We start from the raw sequence: 18216 nt of genomic DNA on the forward strand, positions 1-18216 counted from the left end.
GCAAAAAATCCTCCCTCACACTCTCAACGCTCTCTGACACCTGGGCCTTCACCCTAAATAAACACTTCCCTAAATTCCACCCAGTGTGAGTCCAGTCCTTATTCCAAGCAAAGTCAGGTCTCTGAAATCTGGACCCAAAGAAATAACTCGTTTATATGAGATTTGAAGAGCAGAGCTAGGCGGGAGACGAGCTCAGAAGGACCATAAGAATCCTCCCCATTGTTCCTTTTCTCTCTCAGCGCTGGTTTTATCCCCCAGCACACCCAGAGTTTGTTTGTGGAGACAATTCCGTCGTTTCTCCCGGCGCTGAGCAATCCCACAGGGAATCCAGCGGGATTCAGGGCAGGCTGTAACTCTCAGCCTCCTTTGCCGGGATGTTTTACTGCAGCCCCATTATCCCGCCCCGTTCCAGCCCCATAAATACACAAACCTATGGAAAACAGGCTGCAACCCTCGCAGCTTTTTGAGTTTTATGTGGGTTTCGCCTGGTGTTGATGTGCTGCCCGGAAGAGAAATGATTTCGCATTTCCATTAAAAGCCCTGGCGGTAAATAAACCCTCGGAGCTCAGGCAGATATTCCTGGGAACATCCACAGCACTCCATTAAAACGTCAGGATCCGTGTTAAACGTTTGAAAAAAAAAAAGCAGCGCCGGATACGACACACGTTTAAATCTGAAATATCTGCATATATTATGCGATAAAGATATTTTAAGAGCGTTTCACAAACCTCTGCAGAGCACTCAGCAGTAATAGTTCGGGAACAGTAAACTATCAGCAATCGTTTAGCACAACAGCTGCCCTTTTATTGCAGAGGAAACCCAAACCCAAAACAAAAACAAAGCAAAGAAAAAGAGCCCGAAACTCGTGAGAACTCCACCACAGGCAGAGCAGGGAGGAGGTGCAGAGCTCCTGCTAACGCTCAAATATCAGGTTTGGGCTGATATTTCATTGGAATTGAAATTCGTTCATGAGGAAAGGATTTAGGGTGAGTTTTAAGGCTCAGGTTTGCGCCTTGTGCCTCTCAATGGCCTTGGCTGCTGCTCCCCCTCTCCAGCCCAGGATTTCCAGGTGAGAATCTGGAAATTCCAGGTGAGAATCTGAAAATTCCAGCTGGGAACCTGGAAATTCCAGGTGAGAATCTGGAAATTCCAGCTGGGAATCTGGAAATTCCAAAGCCCCTCAGCATTCTTCGGGTGAGGATAAGGCGAGTCCCGCAAGCTCAAAATTGGGTTTGTGTTGATTAATTTGGAAGGCTGAGGTTTATGAACATTGATCTCTGATATCAGGGTGAGGTGGCACTTCCATCCTGGGGCAGGGATGTTTGTCAGGGACAGTACAGAGCAGTGGTGACAGAATTTGTGAAATTTGTGACCCCCCTGGGGCAGCTTTAACCCCACTTCACAGCACCCTCATCCTCACATTGCAGATTTAAATGTCCCAGCTCCACATCACACCCAGTCCTTGAGGAGCCGATGACCAAACACCTCCTGGAGCTCCACTCCAGTGCAAGAAATGCATTTAAACATTGAAAAAAACCCGATTTTCAAGCCCACTGAACGAAACAGGAACAAGCCCTGACAGCTGAAAAATCCAGAGGCCGTTTGTCACCGCCGGAGGTGACAGCAGTGACACTCCCCAGCACACCTGCCTGGAGGATTACCACCTACCAAAAACACCTTTTTATTTCCCCGCTGCTGTACCCGACAGAATTAATATTTTACACTCTGAGGCACTAACAAGGCCGAACACACAAGCCCAGAGATTATCCCCGACTTCATTAAACGGGTGTTGACCGAGGATTTTCCAGGTTGCAGCTCAGCCCTGCTGTGACAGCAGCCCCGGGGCTGGGGGGAGGCGGTGGAGGGGGAATTAATGGTGGTGAGGCAGCAGCAGGGCGGAATTTATTGTGTTTGCTGAGTGCTGGAGGAGCTGCTGGGTCACCCTGAGCCCTCCCGAGCTGCTTGGGGTGACACGACGGAGCTGTCCCTGCTCCTGGGCTGTCCCTGCTCCTGGGCTGTCCCTACTCCTCCTTCCACAGGAAATGCTCCTGTCACCGTTCCAGGACTGTCCCTGCTCTTTGTTCCAGGGGAAATGCTCCTGTCACCATTCCAGAGCTGTCCTTGGTCCTCATTCCAGAGCTGTCCTTGGTCCTCATTCTATAGGAAACACTCCTGTCCCCATTCCTGAGCTGTTCCTGCCCTGGAGCTGTCCCTGCTCCTACCCCAGAGGAAACACTCCTGTCCCTGTTCCAGAGATGTCTCTGCTCCAGAACTGTCCCTGTTCCTCATTCCAGAGGAAACACTCCTGTCCCCACTCCAGGACTGTCCCTGCTCCTCATTCCAGAGGAAACACTCCTGTCCCACTTCCAGGGCTGTCCCTGCTCCTCACTCCAGAGGAAACACTTCTGTCCCCATTCCAGCTCAGGCCAGAGGGAGGAAAACTCTTGTTCCCAGCTCTCTCTCTCCCCTCTCTCTCAGCTCTCACCTTCCTGTTCTCTCTCCCTCTCTCTTTGGGGTTCCCTCCAGCCCAGGCTGGTGGCTGAAGGCAAAGCCCTTTTTACCCACGACCCTGCAATAAACCCACGTGTGTCTAGAATATCTCAGCTCTGCAGAGTTCCCTCTCCTTGCCCTCCACAGATGCTCCTACAACTCAATTTTAGGAATTCCCTACAAAATCCATTTCCCACACCTGAGGGTCAGGCCTGGCCCTCAGCCCCAGCCTGAGGACACAATTCCTGCACAAAATTCCCAAATATCTCCCTGGGGAGGGAGCCCAGAGCTGCCTCCAGCCCAGCAATGGTGGAAGGAAAGGCTCTGGTCCCACCCAGCCCGTGCCAGCAGAGACTCTCCAGAGCTGAATCAACATTTGCCTCAGCGGGGGATTTTTCAGCTGCTCTATTTAAATGCTGAATTTTCCTTTTCATTTCGATGCTTAACTCATAAAAACTGAATTTATTTGGGTTGGGTGCCGATGCCTGCAAGCACAGCTGCTCACCAGCTCTCTATGTAAATGCATGAGAAGAGGATTTAAAAGCCTTTTCCAGCCTGCCCAGCCCCGGGATTTGGGGTTTCTGCCTGTCTTACTTGCTGTGCTGGTGCGGCCAGGCTGCCCCAAAGCAGAGCTGGGTAAAAAAAAATAAAATTTTCTGTTTTGTAGAGAGTTCTGGAGATGGGAAAACTTGCTGCAGGGGCAGAAATACCCCCAGGGTGGGTTATAGGGGCAGAAATAAATCCCGAGGGAGTTATAAGGGCAGAAATACACCCACAGTGGGTTATAAGGGCAGAAATTAACCCAGGGTGGGTTATAGGTGCAGAGAAATACACCCAGGGTGGGTTATAGGGGCAGAAATACCCCCCTGAGTGTGTTATAGGGACAGAAATATATACAGAGTTGATTATAGGGGCAGAAATATATCCAGGGTGGGTTATAGGGGCAGAAATATACCCAGGGTGGGTTATAGGGGCAGAAATAAACACAGAATGGGTTATAGGGACAGAAATATATTCAGGGTGGGTTATAAGGGCAGAAATACACCCAGGGGGGTTATAGGGACAGAAATACACCCAGAATGTGTTATAGGGGCAGAAATAAACCTGGGGTAGATTATAGGGGCAGAGAAATACACCCAGGGTGGGTTATAGGGGCAGAAATATATTCAGAGTGAGTTATAGGGACAGAAATACACCCAGGGTGGGTTATAGGGATAGAAATACACCCAGGGTGAGTTATAGGGGCAGAAATAAATCCCGAGGGAGTTATAAGGGCAGAAATACACCCAGAGTGGGTTATAGGGACAGAAATATATCCAGGGTTGATTATAGGGGCAGAAATACACCCAGGGGGGTTATAGGGACAGAGAAATACACCCAGGGTGAGTTATAGGGGCAGAAATATATTCAGAGTGAGTTATAGGGACAGAAATAAACCCAGTGCAGCAGCTTCACCCTCAGCCTGCCCAGCCCAGTCTGAGGATGCCAAGGCAGCCCTGGGAGAGCTGAGCTGGAATTTTGCTGCTCCTCGTTTGTAATCCCTGGATTTTGCTCTCCCTGCTGTGTTACTCAGCTCGACGAGCATTTACCAGACTGAGCTGTGTGAGCAGAGCAGCCCCAGAGCCCCTCGAGCTCCCATTGCTGGGAAACTCACTGCCACAGGCTGGGTTTGAGCCATTTCCACTTCAGACAGGCTCAGAGCGGGGATCCAGCCCTTTAATCCCTTTTCTCCTGGCTGGTTTGACACTCGTGTGCAGAAATGAACACGTGTAAAAGCAAAATTAATCCGGGTATGTTCCCATTGCTGCTTCTCCCTCTGGAACAGATGGCAGGGACAGGCACTGCTCCCAACAAAACTCCATCCGCAGGAATTCTGCCCAAAAATCCTCCCTGGAAGTCTGGAATTGGAATAACCAAACTCTAATAATGTTCCTGAAGTTCTGCACTGGGAATAACCAAACTCTACCAGCGTTCCTGAGGCTCTGGAATTGGAATAACCAAACTAACAACATTCCTGAGGCTCTGCAATTGGAATAACTAAAATCTAACAACGTTCCCGAGGTTCTGCACTTGGAATAACCAAACTCTAACTGCTCCTGAAGTTCTAGAATTGGAACAACCAAACTCTACCAGCATTCCTGAGGCTCTGGAATTGGAATAACCAAATTCTACATTCCTGAAGCTCTGAAATCAAAATAACCAAACTCTAACAACATTCCTGAGGCTCTGGAATTGGAATAACCAAACTCCAACTGTTCCTGAGGTTCTAGAATTGGAACAACCAAACTCTACCAGCATTCCTGAGGCTCTGTAACTGGAATAACCAAACTAACAACATTCCCGAGGTTCTGTAATTGGAACAACCAAATTCCAACTGTTCCTGAGGCTCTGGAATTGGCATAACCAAACTCCAACAACATTCCCGAGGTTCTGCAATTGGAATAACCAAACTCCAACTGTTCCTGAGGTTCTAGAATTGGAACAACCAAACTCTACCAGCATTCCTGAGGCTCTGTAACTGGAATAACCAAACTAACAACATTCCCGAGGTTCTGCAATCGGAATAACCAAACTCTACATTCCTGAAGCTCTGAAATCAAAATAACCAAACTCTAACAACATTCCTGAGGCTCTGGAATTGGAATAACCAAACTAACAACATTCCCGAGGTTCTGCAATCAGAATAACCAAAATCTAACAATGTTCCTAAAACTCTGGAATTGGAATAACCAAACTCTACCAGCGTTCCCGAAGCTCTGCCCTGGGAATATCCGAACCCTCGCCAGGGGAGAGGCTCTGGCAGGCGCAGGGTGGGCTGGAGCTCCCTCCCCCTTGTTTCCCGTCCTCTTTGGGTTGAACAAACACCGACAATGCCCCGATCAGCGCCCGCTTTGCATCTCATCAAACGCCAGACAAGCTCCTTTGTCCCGAGTTATTTCCAGCCTCGTGTTTCCATCCAGGGCTGTATCCAAACCCTAATGAAATCAATTCTTGGATCAAAACCAGGGATCCTCTGCCAGCACTGGGGTTTGGAACCCTCAGCGCCCACAGAACAATAGCTGAGGGAGAGATTTTGTGGCTCAGTTTGTTATTTTGTGGTTCAGATTGTTGTTTTGTGGCTCAGATTGTTGTTTTGTGGCTCAGTTTATTATTTTGTGGTTCAGTTTGTTATTTTGTGGTTCAGATTGTTGTTTTGTGGCTCAGTTTATTATTTTGTGGTTCAGTTTGTTATTTTGTGGTTCAGATTGTTGTTTTGTGGCTCAGTTTGTTATTTTTTGGCTCAGTTTGTTGTTTTGTGGTTCAGTTTGTTATTTTGTGGTTCAGTTTGTTATTTTTGTGGTTCAGTTATTCCCCAGCCTTGTCTTAATCAGGACAGGCTGTCCTTAACTTGGAAATAAAGCTGAGTTTATCCCCTTAGCCCAAAGCTGGGCCTGCTTTAACAGATTTAACCCACTTTTTAAAGACACTGACTAATTTCCAGCAGACTCTTTACCTCGATGAGCCCAGAATTAGCCCGAGCCTTTATGGGACGTTTTATTGGCCAAAGCAAATCTGACCTGGTGAGATTTCCCAGCTTTATTAGCAGCAATAACAATTTTACCGTCAACAGCGGTAAATCAGGGGGTCGTTGGGAAACTCCACCACTTTTATCTTGGAGCGAGCAATTAAAATGTCAGGTTTTCATTTGGACATAATTCCTGCCTTCCACAGACTCCCTGTTTAAGCGAGGGATGTAAAGCTGCCAGGTCAAAGACATCTGAAATTCTCAGTAAAATTCAATCACGCCGAGGCTGTTTGGGGAGCCGCACCTGTGGGGGTTCGTTTTGTCTCCAAACCAGATCCATTTTCCAGAGCAATCCCGGCAATTCCCTGCAATGCAACATCCATTTCCCTGGTAATGGGTGAAAATGCCACAAGAGCTGAGCAGGAATTGGAGTGACAGAGCAAAGTGCACCAGAAACCCGGACACAAATCCACTGAGCCCATCTCTGCCTCATTTTCCTCTCCTTTAGCACTCCTGCCTCGCTGATGGTGTCTGCTTTTTTTTTTTTTTTTTTTTTCTCCTCTTTATTTCCAGGGACATCTGCTCCAATCCCTTCTCATTAACTAAAATCACACATTTCTCTGGAGTTTATTTTCCTTTTCTTCCCCCGGTTATTGCCAACCCCAGCCACGCTGGGGATGAGGGGCAAAACCAACTCCTGAGTGATGCAGCTGCTCTCATTTCCCAGAAGGTGCTGCAGAGAACTGCAGGGTGCAATTAAAAAAAAAAAAAAAAAATCAACATTTCCTTGGCTTTTAAAGCCCCTGCAGCAGATTTTTAAACACGACCCGCTCCGAACCTCTCCCTCCAACCTCCTGGTTGTTGCCATTTTAAGGCATCCCCGTTGTTTTCCTGTTAAGATCCAGCTCTCATCACAAAAAAGCCTGCTTAAAGCTAAGCCAAGCCCCACCAAATTATTACTTGCAGCAGATTTTCTCTCCCCAGCAACCATTTATCACAATATTTTTAGGTTTGCCTTTTACTTTGTCTCTTTTTTTTTTTTTTTTTTTTTTTTTTTTTTTTTTTTTTTGAGGAGAAAAGTAATTCCTGGGAAAATGTGCAACGATCTGCTTTTCAGTTTGGAAGCACAGGACTCGAAAATTGTCTGAAAAACACCAGGATTTCTCAGCAAACAGTCCAGAATTTGGATTAAAAGCCACACTTCTGTAAATCTAGTGAATTATAAAAGGACACTTGGAGTGTTCTGGGGGAGAAGAGCACTGGGATCAGCACCTCCACACCCCACAGGAGCTGAGCCCTTTGCTTCCCCATCCTTCCCTCATCCCAGAGCTTTTCCTGGTGCCCTGTGCCCATCCCAGAGCTATTCCTGCTGTCCCCATGCCCATCCCAGAGCTCACCTCGGCAGCGGGGACGCCCTCGGGGGGTCGGCAGTGCAGGACAATCATCCCCTCGATGGGAACCTCCTTGCCCTGGGGGTCCTGCTCGAAGTTCTTCCGTAGATCTGTGGGGGTTGGACAAGAATTCGTCAGGATTGGCATTCCCTGGGTGGGAGAACTCATCATGATTGGTATTCCTTGGGTGGGAGAACTCATCACAATGGGCATTCCTTGAATGGGAAAACTCATCACTATTGGTATTCCTTGGATGGGAGAACTCATCATGATGGGCATTCCTTGGATGGGAGAACTCATCACTATTGGTATTCCTTGGATGGAAGAACTCATCACCATTGGTATTCCTTGGATGGGAGAACTCATTGTGATGGGCATTACTTGGGTGGGAGAATTCATCACCATTGGCATTCATGGGGTGAAAGAACTCATCACCATTGGTATTCCTTGTTTGGGAGAACTCATCACCATTGGAATTCCTGCCCCACAGCTCCAAGGGGGCTCCAAGGTGAGTGACCCTGGCCCCAGATCCCATCACCTCCAGCTCTATTCCCATTCCTCCCCTCTCCAAACCCTCCTGTGTTTGACACAACCCGTGCCAGAATCCCCAAGCCCAGGTTCCAGCCGTCCATCCCATCTCCAGAGCCTTCCGAAATCCGGAGAGCTCCGTGCAGGAACAGCCTGGGATCCCCGGGGTGCTGTGGGTGAGTCGAGGGGGTTGGAATTGAGCTGGGACTGAGTGAGCCCAGCCTGGCTGAGCCGTGCCCTGCTCAGAGCAGGGTCTGACAGCCCAGAGTGTGCAGAGCTCACCCCGAGGAGGAGAAAGGGGCTGGGAGCAATTCACAGGATCCCAGAATGAACCAGGTGGGAAAAGACCTTTAGGATCACCAAAATCCACACTGGATTGCAGCCCTGGTTCCGTGCCTGAGGTGTTTTGGTTTTCTGAAATTCCCTTCCCAGGGAATTTTCTGTAAACAGGAGAAATGTTTTTGTAGCTGTAACTTTGTTCTTCATTCCTTTCCCCAGGAGGGACTTCTCCTTGCTGTCCCTCTGCTCTGACCAATGGGAGTGAAGAGGTTTGTCTTTGTGTCACCAATCCAATTGGTCTGTGTGAAATGGGATAAAAGGGAGACACATCCCAGAAATAAAGGAGTCATTTTCAGCCTCCTGAAATTCAGAGTCTGTGTCGTTGTGGTGTAAAACAGAGTCACTGAAGGACCAACCCTATTCATTGTACCCAAACTCTGGATAAAAGAATCTGTCTCTCCATAAACTTTGCTCTGAGCCCTCTGAAGAAATCAGAGTCCTCCTTCCATGAGCTGCCCTGAATCCTAGCGACACCTCCCTGCTGCAGGATGTTCCATCAGGAGCTCCCAGAGCGTTCCCAGTGTCTCAGGCTCCACGGTGGAGATTTACAGACTCCATTCCCTGCTCGCAGAGGCTGATGAAATAAAACCCTGGCTCTGCATTTTCCAGAACACGCTGAGACTCCTCTGAGCGAGCTGCAGAGAGATGCTGACAGTGCCTGCGAGCTCCTTTCCATGATTCTTTGGTAATGTCGATTTCCCCCCTCCAGACAACCAATTTCTTCTCCAGTGCTCTCTTTAAGGAGGCATTCATTAACAGCCGGGCTGCGCTCGTGCCTACAAATGCCTTTATTAAAGTGAAAAATGGAGCAGGATCCCTTTGCTCTGCCTTCCCCACCATCACAAAGAAATACTCACCTGCTCCTTCGGAGAAATATGAAGTGCTGCAGCACTGTGGACTCGAGTCACAATTCAGAAACTTCGGGGTTTCAGTGCAAAATCAAAAAAATATAAAAGAAAAAGGGAGGGAATAAAGCCACGGGTTCTTCAGTGCCCGTCCCAGAAGTGCTGGGAGAATGTTCTGGGTTCTGTCAGAGATTTCACCTGCAGGGTCTCATCCCTGACCCCCCCAGGGTGTTCCCCAAGCCACAAATCCCACCCCAGGGCGTTCCTGCTGTGCCTGAGGAGCTCCTTCACCTCTGCCCTCCAGAATTGCTGCTTTTCCCATCAAAACCCTCAGCTTTGAGCAGGAACAGCCCAGGAAGGGGCAGAGAGGAGCTCAGCTCTCACACAAAACCTCCAGGCCGGGCTGAAGAGCCTCTCCAAAGCTCTGTGGGGTTAATGGGGTCTCGGGGGCACTGGCAGGAAGAGCTGGCCCCACAGTGAGGGGTTGAAAAGCCCCAGCACACTCCTGCTCCTGCTCCTGCTGAGCCTGGCTCAAATTGCCATTTTGTGGGGCTGGGAAATCACAGCGCCGAGAAAAGTCAATAAAAATTCAATTCAGATAAAGGTCCTTTCAGCTCGGCAATGCAGGGGAATTATTGGGCTCAGTGTTATGACAGTTAATGCAGTGAAATAAAAAATTGAATTTACACGTATTTAGACATTCAGGCTGGATCAGCCAACACAAAAAAAAAAAAAAAATCCACCGTTAATGAAATGAAGGTTTTCTTACACTGTCCTTTTACTTCTGACAAATGTTTGTTTTACCCTGTTAAATGTTTATCCTGGTAAAAGACACCTTTTTATATTGTCAGGAGCTGCTGGAACACTCCCTGGAGTTCAGGTTCTCCCTCTGCTCCTGCCCTCCTCTCCCAGGGAATATTTCTCCTGACAGGAAAAGGGAGTTCTGAGCTGGGGTTCAAAGGAAAAGGGGTCACCCCAGGCTGGGGGCAGCAATCCCTGAATTCTCTGCTGACAGGGGCAGTGTCAGGCTCTGGTTGTGCCAGGAAAACATCCCAGCTCTGATCCCAAGGGTGGGATGAGGCTTGGAGCAGCTCCTGGTGACAGTTCTGTGTTTGGGGCTGTGTCTCCTCTGTCCCTCTGGCTGTGGGATTTGGGAACATTTCCCCTTTTGCAGCTCCCAGTGACAGTTCTGTGTTTAGGGTTATGTCCCTGTTGTCCCTCTGGCTGTGGAGGATTTGGGACATTTCCCCTTTTTCCAGGGTCTGTGGCTGGTGAGTGACGACCCCACAGCACATCAAGGACATGAGGAGTGGACGATTGTCCCTCACCTGCCCTACCAGCACCATGGACAGCAGCCCCATCGTTTGTCCCCAACACCAGCCCAGGGCCCTGCAGTGCTCCTGACTCTCTTTGGGATGGGTTTGTCCCCACAAAGGAGGGAAAAATCCCAGTAAAGGAGTAACAATCCCAACAAGGGAGGGAAAAATCCCAACAGAGGAGGGAACAATCCCCACAAAGGAGGGTTTGTCCCAACACAGGAGGGAAAAATTCCAACACAGGAGGGAGCAATCCCAAAAGAGGAGGGAACAATCCCAACAGGAGAGGGAACAATCCCAACAAAGGAGGAACAATCCAACCAAAGGAGGGGAAAATCCCAACAGAGGAGGGAACAATCCCAACACAGGAAGGTTTATCCCAAAAAAGGAGGGAAAAATCCCAGCAAAGGACGGAACAATTCAAGCAAAGGAGGGTTTATCCCAACAAATGAGGGAAGGGATTTTTTCCTCTGCTGACCCCTGTGGTTCCCGGGATGTTCCTGCAGGGATAAAGGTGCCAGACCACATCCATGGATGATGTTTAACCCCATGGATAATATTTAACCCCAAAGGCAGCTCTCCCACCCCCCAGTAGCCCCACAAAAGCAGGAATTACTCACAGGCGATGCGCACCGACGCCTTCCTGCTCTTGGAGGTGCCCAGGTGGCTCCAGGCCACGCACTGGCACCAATAATCCTCAGGGCCATGGAAATCCTCCACCTGCTGCCTGGTCACGTTGATGGAAACCTCCCGCACCTTCAGCCCTGCAGGGAAAGGCAGAGTGTCACTGGATGGACACGAAAAAAATCACATTCATCTGTCAGGGTGTGAGATGAGAAAGAAGAAGAAGAAGGAAGTTTATTTGGGTTTAGGGTTTAAATAGGGTTTGGACTTTGACCGGGGATTGGGGAATGAGGTTAACACCTCTCTGAGCCCACTGGTCAAACCAGAAGTTCATCAAATTGTCCTTCCCCCTGGAAAGGAATGTGTTATCTACAAAACATCACTCTTTGTTTATGTTACAAGCGTGAGAACTCCAGTACAGAAATGTAAAAACATCAGAAGGCTGAAAAATCAGGGCGACAGCAGAGAATCAGCAGGGACAGGCAGGAGGCTGAGGGATCCTCACCTCTCCTGTCACCAACAGTGCCCTTCTCAATCAGGGCAGAACCGTAATTAGTGCCACAATAATGTCGCGGCACTAATTAAATTCTGTAAGATGAGCGGGTCAGGGTGCGCCGAGTTCCAGGAATTATCCCCAGGGTGATCTCTGCACCTCCTCCCTCAGAATCCTCACCTCTGGTGCCTGTCACAAGCAGGACACGAAAAGAACCACACTGAGTTGTCAGCGTGAGAGTGAGAAAAATAAAGACTTTATTTTGGGAATCCCAACTTATTTTGGGAATCCCAATTTATATAGTTTTTGGGATTTGGTCAAGGATTGAGGGATGAGAAGAACACCCCTCTGACCCCGGTGGTCAAACCAGCAGCCCATCACAGAGAGGAATGAGAAAATAATCTATGTTTATGTACAATTGTGAGAACTCTCCAGACCAAGAATTAAAAACAATCAGAAGGATGAAAAATCAGGGTAACAGGTGCCTCCTTCACCCTGGAGGTTTTGTGAGAACACACAGGACAGAGAATAAGCCAGACTTAATTAGAATAGTTGGTTTGATAACCAGGATGCCAAGGCAGGAACAAACAGAACTTTGAGGATTACAGGAGATGGGATTAAACCTGCTTACGGGAAGAGATTCAATCAAAGTTCCACAAGGAAAAGATGTTGTAAAAAATGTCTGTGTGATCTTTCACCTGATTATTGCACTGGGAAAATCATTAACCTTCCTGAAATGGTACACAACCTTTTGGAAAATCTGAGTAAAATCGAATTCTGATCGCCCAATCAATCTTCCTGTCTCTCCATCCATCATCAATACTGTTTGTCTGGAATTCAATCACGCACAATAAAATGTCTTTAAACAACATTTCCCCGCCCTTGCAAACCTCCCTCCAGCACAGGGTGGGCTGAGCAGGTTTGGCCCCTCAGACCAGGAGCCTGAAGGTGAATTCCAGACCTCCAGAACCCTCCCACACCTTTGTGTGGCACCCTGGGGACATTCCCCAGACCTGCAGCCACCTCGGCCACGACATCCTTGAGAGAAGAAATCCAATCCAAACCCGGAGCTGGGAACCATTTGAAAGAGTCAGAAAAACATTAAAACGAAAACCAGAAAACATTCAGGCCTTGCTGTTCCTCCCCTCTCCTCCAGCACGGTCCCCAGGCAGTTATTTCCCCTCCACTGGAAATGGAGGCAAAGCCAATCCCGCCGTATTTCATGCCTGTGGAGTTTATAAAGCAGCAAGAATTCTAAACCTGAACTCCATAAAAATTGGCTTCCACTTAATCTCAGGCGTCATTAACAGCTGGGCAGGCGCTGCTCAAAGGCACTGGGGAGTCACTGTGCTCCTCTGGCAAGAGCAGGGATGGGGTTCACTGGGGATGCTCCAAAAAGGGGAAGCTCAGGCAAGCTTTAAATCCTGTGCAAAAATACAGAATATTTGACGCTTTTCCAGCAGCGGGAAAAGGGGATTTTTTTGCTTCTTTTCATTAAGCTTGTCTTACAACAAAACCCAAAGACAGGGACAAACCCTTGACAGCTCCTCAAGTTGTCTCCACAATCCCTCCAGCCCCTCAGATATTTATTCCCCCTGCAACAAACAAGCACAGGTTTTCCTGGCTGCTTTTATTTGCATTTTGTTTTCTCCCCGTGTTGACGCCGTTTTTAACAAAACTGTTTACAAAAAGCCTCCCTTTTATTTCCTGACACGGTGACAACAAACCCCGAGGAACAAAGGCTCTGCCAGAAGACCCTGCCAGGAAAACGCAGCCCCTGAACCAAAACCATCCCTGCTCTGGCAGCCAGAAATCCTGGGGGTTCTGGCGTTAAAAGGATTTGCAGAGTGATTCTGTGCAGGTTTGAGGTGGGAGAAGCTGCAGTGAGTTGCCTCAGAGGGGATGGGAGTGCTGGGGATGCAGCAGGGATGAGGATTTGGGATCCCATTTCCAACCAGGAGTAGGAAAACCCTGCTTGGGTTATCCAAAACTGTGCTGGCCCCATGACAATCCCCAGATCCTGCTCTGGGGATTTTGTGAAGCAGCAGAGAGAGAGACAGAGGTGTGGGAGTTGCCCCAGCACAGCCCCTGCTCAAACAACAGGAATTTGATACCAAACAAAAAAAAAAAAATATTCATCACTTGATGATGAATTTTAGAGAAACTGAAGCCATTTCTTGGCTCTTGGGTGCTGCAAATTTCTGAGCAGGCGTCGGTGAATTCAGGCATTTACAGCTCCAGATTTATTAAGGTGGAATATTCACCAGCCCAGCTCTTCCTCTCATTGACACGGCCTTTAATTAATCTATAAATCAGCCCGTATTTAATGTGGCAAACAAAGAGCGCACGGGCCGGGGAAAGATGCGCTTCAGCGTTTTCAGAATGGGCCAGGCAGGAATTCAGGTCCTCTTAAAGGTCTCCCAGCTCACCCATAGACGGAATAAATGCATCCAAAAGCTGCAGAATCTCGGAAATTGTTGGGGCTGGACGGGACCTCGGGAGTCTTTGGGGGAAGTTCTGTTTGTTTATGGAGAAAACGCAGCGATTTCCATTTGTTTAAGCAACAACGACAGAGAGCAAAACCCACGGGGATGGAGAGGAACATTCTCCCATTTATCAACCCCGTATTTCACCAGCAAACACCTCCAGCACCTCGGGAAAAATCCTTCACGGGCAACGACACCGGGGTGAGAAAACCCACGCAAATCAAACCGGGCACCTCAATAAACCTCGGCGACACTTCACCTGCGGCTCCGATAACTCCGATTAGCGCCGCCGGCCCGACCCTTTAAATTATCGCGCAAATTAGAACCATCATCTTTTGTCTTTACGGCAGAGCCCACGCGGAATATCAAGTGCTGGCTGTGGCACCGAAATGCTAATGGGCTCTGCTGGATGCTCGGGCTGCTCAGGCCCGGTGCTGGCAGCAGATGAATAATTGCTCTCCGTGTACTAAACACGACGGAGCTGCAGAGAACTTGGGCATTTGTCAGCTTTATTTGTTTAAATGAGGAAAAAAAACACTGACAGCGGTTATTGCTGTAATCCTTCGAGTTATCAGGCGAGGGAAGTCTGTGAGTGAGAGGCTGAGCCTCTGCTGAAGCACAGCCTGGAACAGCCGGGCGGGTTCTGGAGCGTGCAGGAAATGCGGCAGAGGGAAATTAATCAGCCCTTAATTGCCACGCTTTGATCAAGGCGGAGTCCACGGGCTCGGCTCCCCCTCGGTGAGGCAGAGAGAATAAAGTCCCTGCTCTGCCAGGCTTGGGAATAAACAGGAAAAGCAGCACAGACAGCCCAGGGACACTCCAGGCAAAGCCTTCCAGACATCAAAACCTGTAAAAAAACACTCCCAGTCCTGCTGCTCCTCCTCACAGACACTCCTGGCCTGCTCGGAGGTTTTTTGTTCTTTGCCTGTAAAGGCAGAATAATGAAAATTTGGGCTCTGTGCCCGTCAGGGTGGCAGAGCTCACCCGAGGGGAGTCCCTGCCTTGGGACACCCTGAGTGCCACTGCAGCGCCTCTGCCAGGAGCCCCCCGGGCACCAAATCCCCTCCACCAGCACCAAATCCCCTCCATCAGCACCAAATCCCCTCCACCAGCACCAAATCCCCTCCACCAGCACCAAATCCTCTCCACCAGCACCAAATCCCCTCCATCAGCACCAAATCCCCTCCATCAGCTCCAAATCTGCTCCATCAGCACCAAATCTTCTCCATCAGCACCAAATCTGCTCCGTCAGCACCAAATCTGCTCCACCAGCACCAAATCCCTTCCATCAGCACCAAATCCTCTCCATCAGCACCAAATCTGCTCCAGCCTGGATTCTGCTCCTGCCTTTCACCATTTCCTCACACCCTCCCAGGGCTCTGTCCCCACACAAGGATGAAGAGGGTCAGACCCTCCCAGTGCAGGGAGGCCCCAGAACCGCATTTAACCCAAATCCCCATTTTTGGCACCAATCCCAGAGCAGTTTTTTCCCAGCTGGAACCCCCGGGGCAGCAGATCTTGGACTCCAGCAAAGAGGGCACTGCCCATCCATGCCAAAAAAACCCAAAAAAACCCAACAGCTGCTGCTCCCTGAGGGCTGAGGAAGAGTTCCAAACAAATTCTTGGCTGTGGATGGGGATCATGGTGAGAAAATTCCCTCCTGGGCTGCCTCTCTCTGCATTTTTGAGCCTTGAGGAGCATTTTGGCACCTCGGGGACACTTGGGCACTGTCCTGCCTGCACCAGGATGGCTTTTGGGTCCAGACCTTTGGGGCATCTCCACCCCTGGGTTAAATCCAACCTGGGAGCTGCCCCTGGAACCAGAGGAATTTTCTCCCAACCCAACCCATTCCACAATCTCCATTGCTCTGTGTCTCAAACCTCAATGTTATCGATGTCATTTAAAGCCCAACTCGTGTTGCCAATCCTGGTCTCGTTCTGTTATTAACCCAAAGCTCAGGAAACGTAATTGCAGCTCTCACGGAGAGATTTTTCTGGAGCCATATGGGAGGGAAGCTTTTAGGGACGACATTTCTCCCATATTGATTCAGCAGTGCCTTCAGAAGTAAAGGTTACGCCTATTAAATTATTTCTGAAAAGGTAACTGCGAAAATTAAAATTCATTCAGATTAGCATTTACCAAAAAAAAAAAAAAAAAAAACACCCTTTAATACCAAACTTCTTCAGAATGTGTCACTTCAAAAGAATGCCAAACACCACTTTAGGAGGCGAAACTTCTTTTTAAATGGCTTTTTTTTTTTTTTTTTTTTCCCTCTAAAAAAAGGAATTTCTTGTGTTGCTGGAGAAGGTGTTGTACACAGAGCGCTGCTGCCAAGGCTGGGGGTTGCCTAGCAATGCTGGGAGGGGAGAGGGGAGAGAGAAAAAAACAACCAGAATTGTGCAGCCAGAGCATTAAACTGGTCTGCAATCCTTATCGGCTCGATGAGAAAAGCCACAGGTTCTGCTTGGAGCTGATAAAATCTCCTGACAGATCCCAAATCTCTCCCTTCTTCTCTCCCACACGCGCTGGGCACTGTGGGTTTCTCCTGCTTGGGTTGTTTCCACCCCAATTCCTGTCCTGGATGGGGCTGGGGGTGAACCCCAGGGTCCAACCCAACAAAAATCCCATAAAAACTGGGGCTGGGGGTGAACTCCAGTATTCAATCCCCAAAAAATCCCATAAAAACTGAGGCTGGGGGCAAACCCCTGGGGCAACCCAGTTGGAGACCGATAAAAATTGGGAGTGGGGGCAAACCTAAGGGTTCAACCCCCCAAAAATCCCATAAAAACTGGGGCTGGGGGCAAACCCCAGGGTCCAACCCCCCAAAAATCCCATAAAAACTGGAGTTTCCCTATTTCCAGTTCCTGCTGCAATGGAAAGAGAGGAATCCCAGGCCCCTGCAGAGCCCCTGGCGGGGCCAGTGTTGGGATTCCTGCTGGGATTCCTGTTGAGATTCCTGTTGAGATTCCTGCTGGGATTCCTGCAGGAATTTCCGTTGGGATTCCTGCTGGAATTCCTGATAGAATTCTCCCTGAGATTCCCTCTGAGAGTCCCCTTGGGATTCCTGCTGTGATTCCTGATGAGATTTCCGATGGGATTCCTAATGGGATTCTCATTGGGAATCCTGCTGGGAGTCTCTCCTGGGATTCCCCCCTGGAATTCCCCCTGAGATTCCCACTGGGATTCCTACAGGGATTCCTGATGGGATTCCTGTTGAGATTCCCGTTAAGATTCCCCCTGAGATTCGTGCTGGGATTCCTACTGGGATTCCTGCTGGAATTCCCCCTGGGATTCACTGTGGGATTCCCCCTGGGATTCCTGCTGGGATTCCTGATGGGATTCCCCCTGGGATTCACAGTGGGATTCCCCCTGGGATTCCTGCTGGGATTTCCCTGGGATCCTCCCTTAGATTCCCCCTGGGATCCACCCCGTGATCTCCAGTGCCTCACCCGTGCTCTCGTCCAGGCTCTCGTGGGACACGTGCTCGTTCTGGTGCACCCACTCCCCGTTGCACTTGAAGAAGATCTGCATGGCGGGCGCGGCGCGGCACCGCAGCACGATGGGGTTGCTCTTGATGATGTAGGAATCGTCCGGCTCCTCCAGGAAATGGGGCAGCGTCCCCGGGGCCGAGGGGATGGACTCGGGCAGGGCCTCACTGTTCTCATTTCCTGCAAGGAAAAAAAAAGGGAAATTCATGTTTTTCGCATTTCTTCTACCGCCTCTTTTTGTTGCTGGGGTGAAAATTCAGCATTGAGTTTTATTTGGGTTTTACTCCTGGAGTGCCTGCAGAGCTGCTGGGTTGGGCTTTGCAAGGACACACAGAGAAAAAAAAAAAAAAATCAAATTATTGAAAGGTAAGAGCTGCCAAACTGCCACCAAACTGCAGTGAAGCTGCCCCACAGGTGGGGAACTGAGGCTCCAGAGGCTGCAGGATGTGAATGGAGAAGCGACTCTGTTTTACATCACAACAACACAAAGGCTCTGAGATTCAGGAGGCTGAAAATGACTCCTTTATTTCTGGGATGTGTCTCCCTTTTATCCCATTTCACACAGACCAATCTGATTGGTGACACAAAGACAAACCTCTTCACTCCCATTGGTCAGAGCAGAGGGACAGCAAGGAGAAGTCCCTCCTGGGGAAAGGAATGAAGAGCAAAGTTACAGCTACAAAAACATTTCTCTTGTTTACAGAAAATTCT

At 49.2% G+C, this 18216-nt stretch overlaps 1 protein-coding gene across 1 annotated transcript in view; it reads right to left on the bottom strand.

The window, feature by feature from the left end:
- Window positions 1–18216, bottom strand: part of UNC5D (unc-5 netrin receptor D) — a gene marked incomplete at its 5' end in the record, with an annotated part of 94252 nt that overhangs the window by 43843 nt on the left and 32193 nt on the right. Inside the window, 3 exons of the mRNA XM_083880569.1 lie at window positions 7393–7496; window positions 11035–11178; window positions 17467–17685. Coding sequence (XP_083736695.1) covers window positions 7393–7496; window positions 11035–11178; window positions 17467–17685 — 467 coding nt within the window. The remainder of the gene's footprint in view (window positions 1–7392; window positions 7497–11034; window positions 11179–17466; window positions 17686–18216) is intronic.

Source organism: Zosterops lateralis (assembly GCF_965231275.1).
Source record: "Zosterops lateralis genome assembly, chromosome: 30".
In the NCBI taxonomy this organism is placed as follows: domain Eukaryota; kingdom Metazoa; phylum Chordata; class Aves; order Passeriformes; family Zosteropidae; genus Zosterops; species Zosterops lateralis.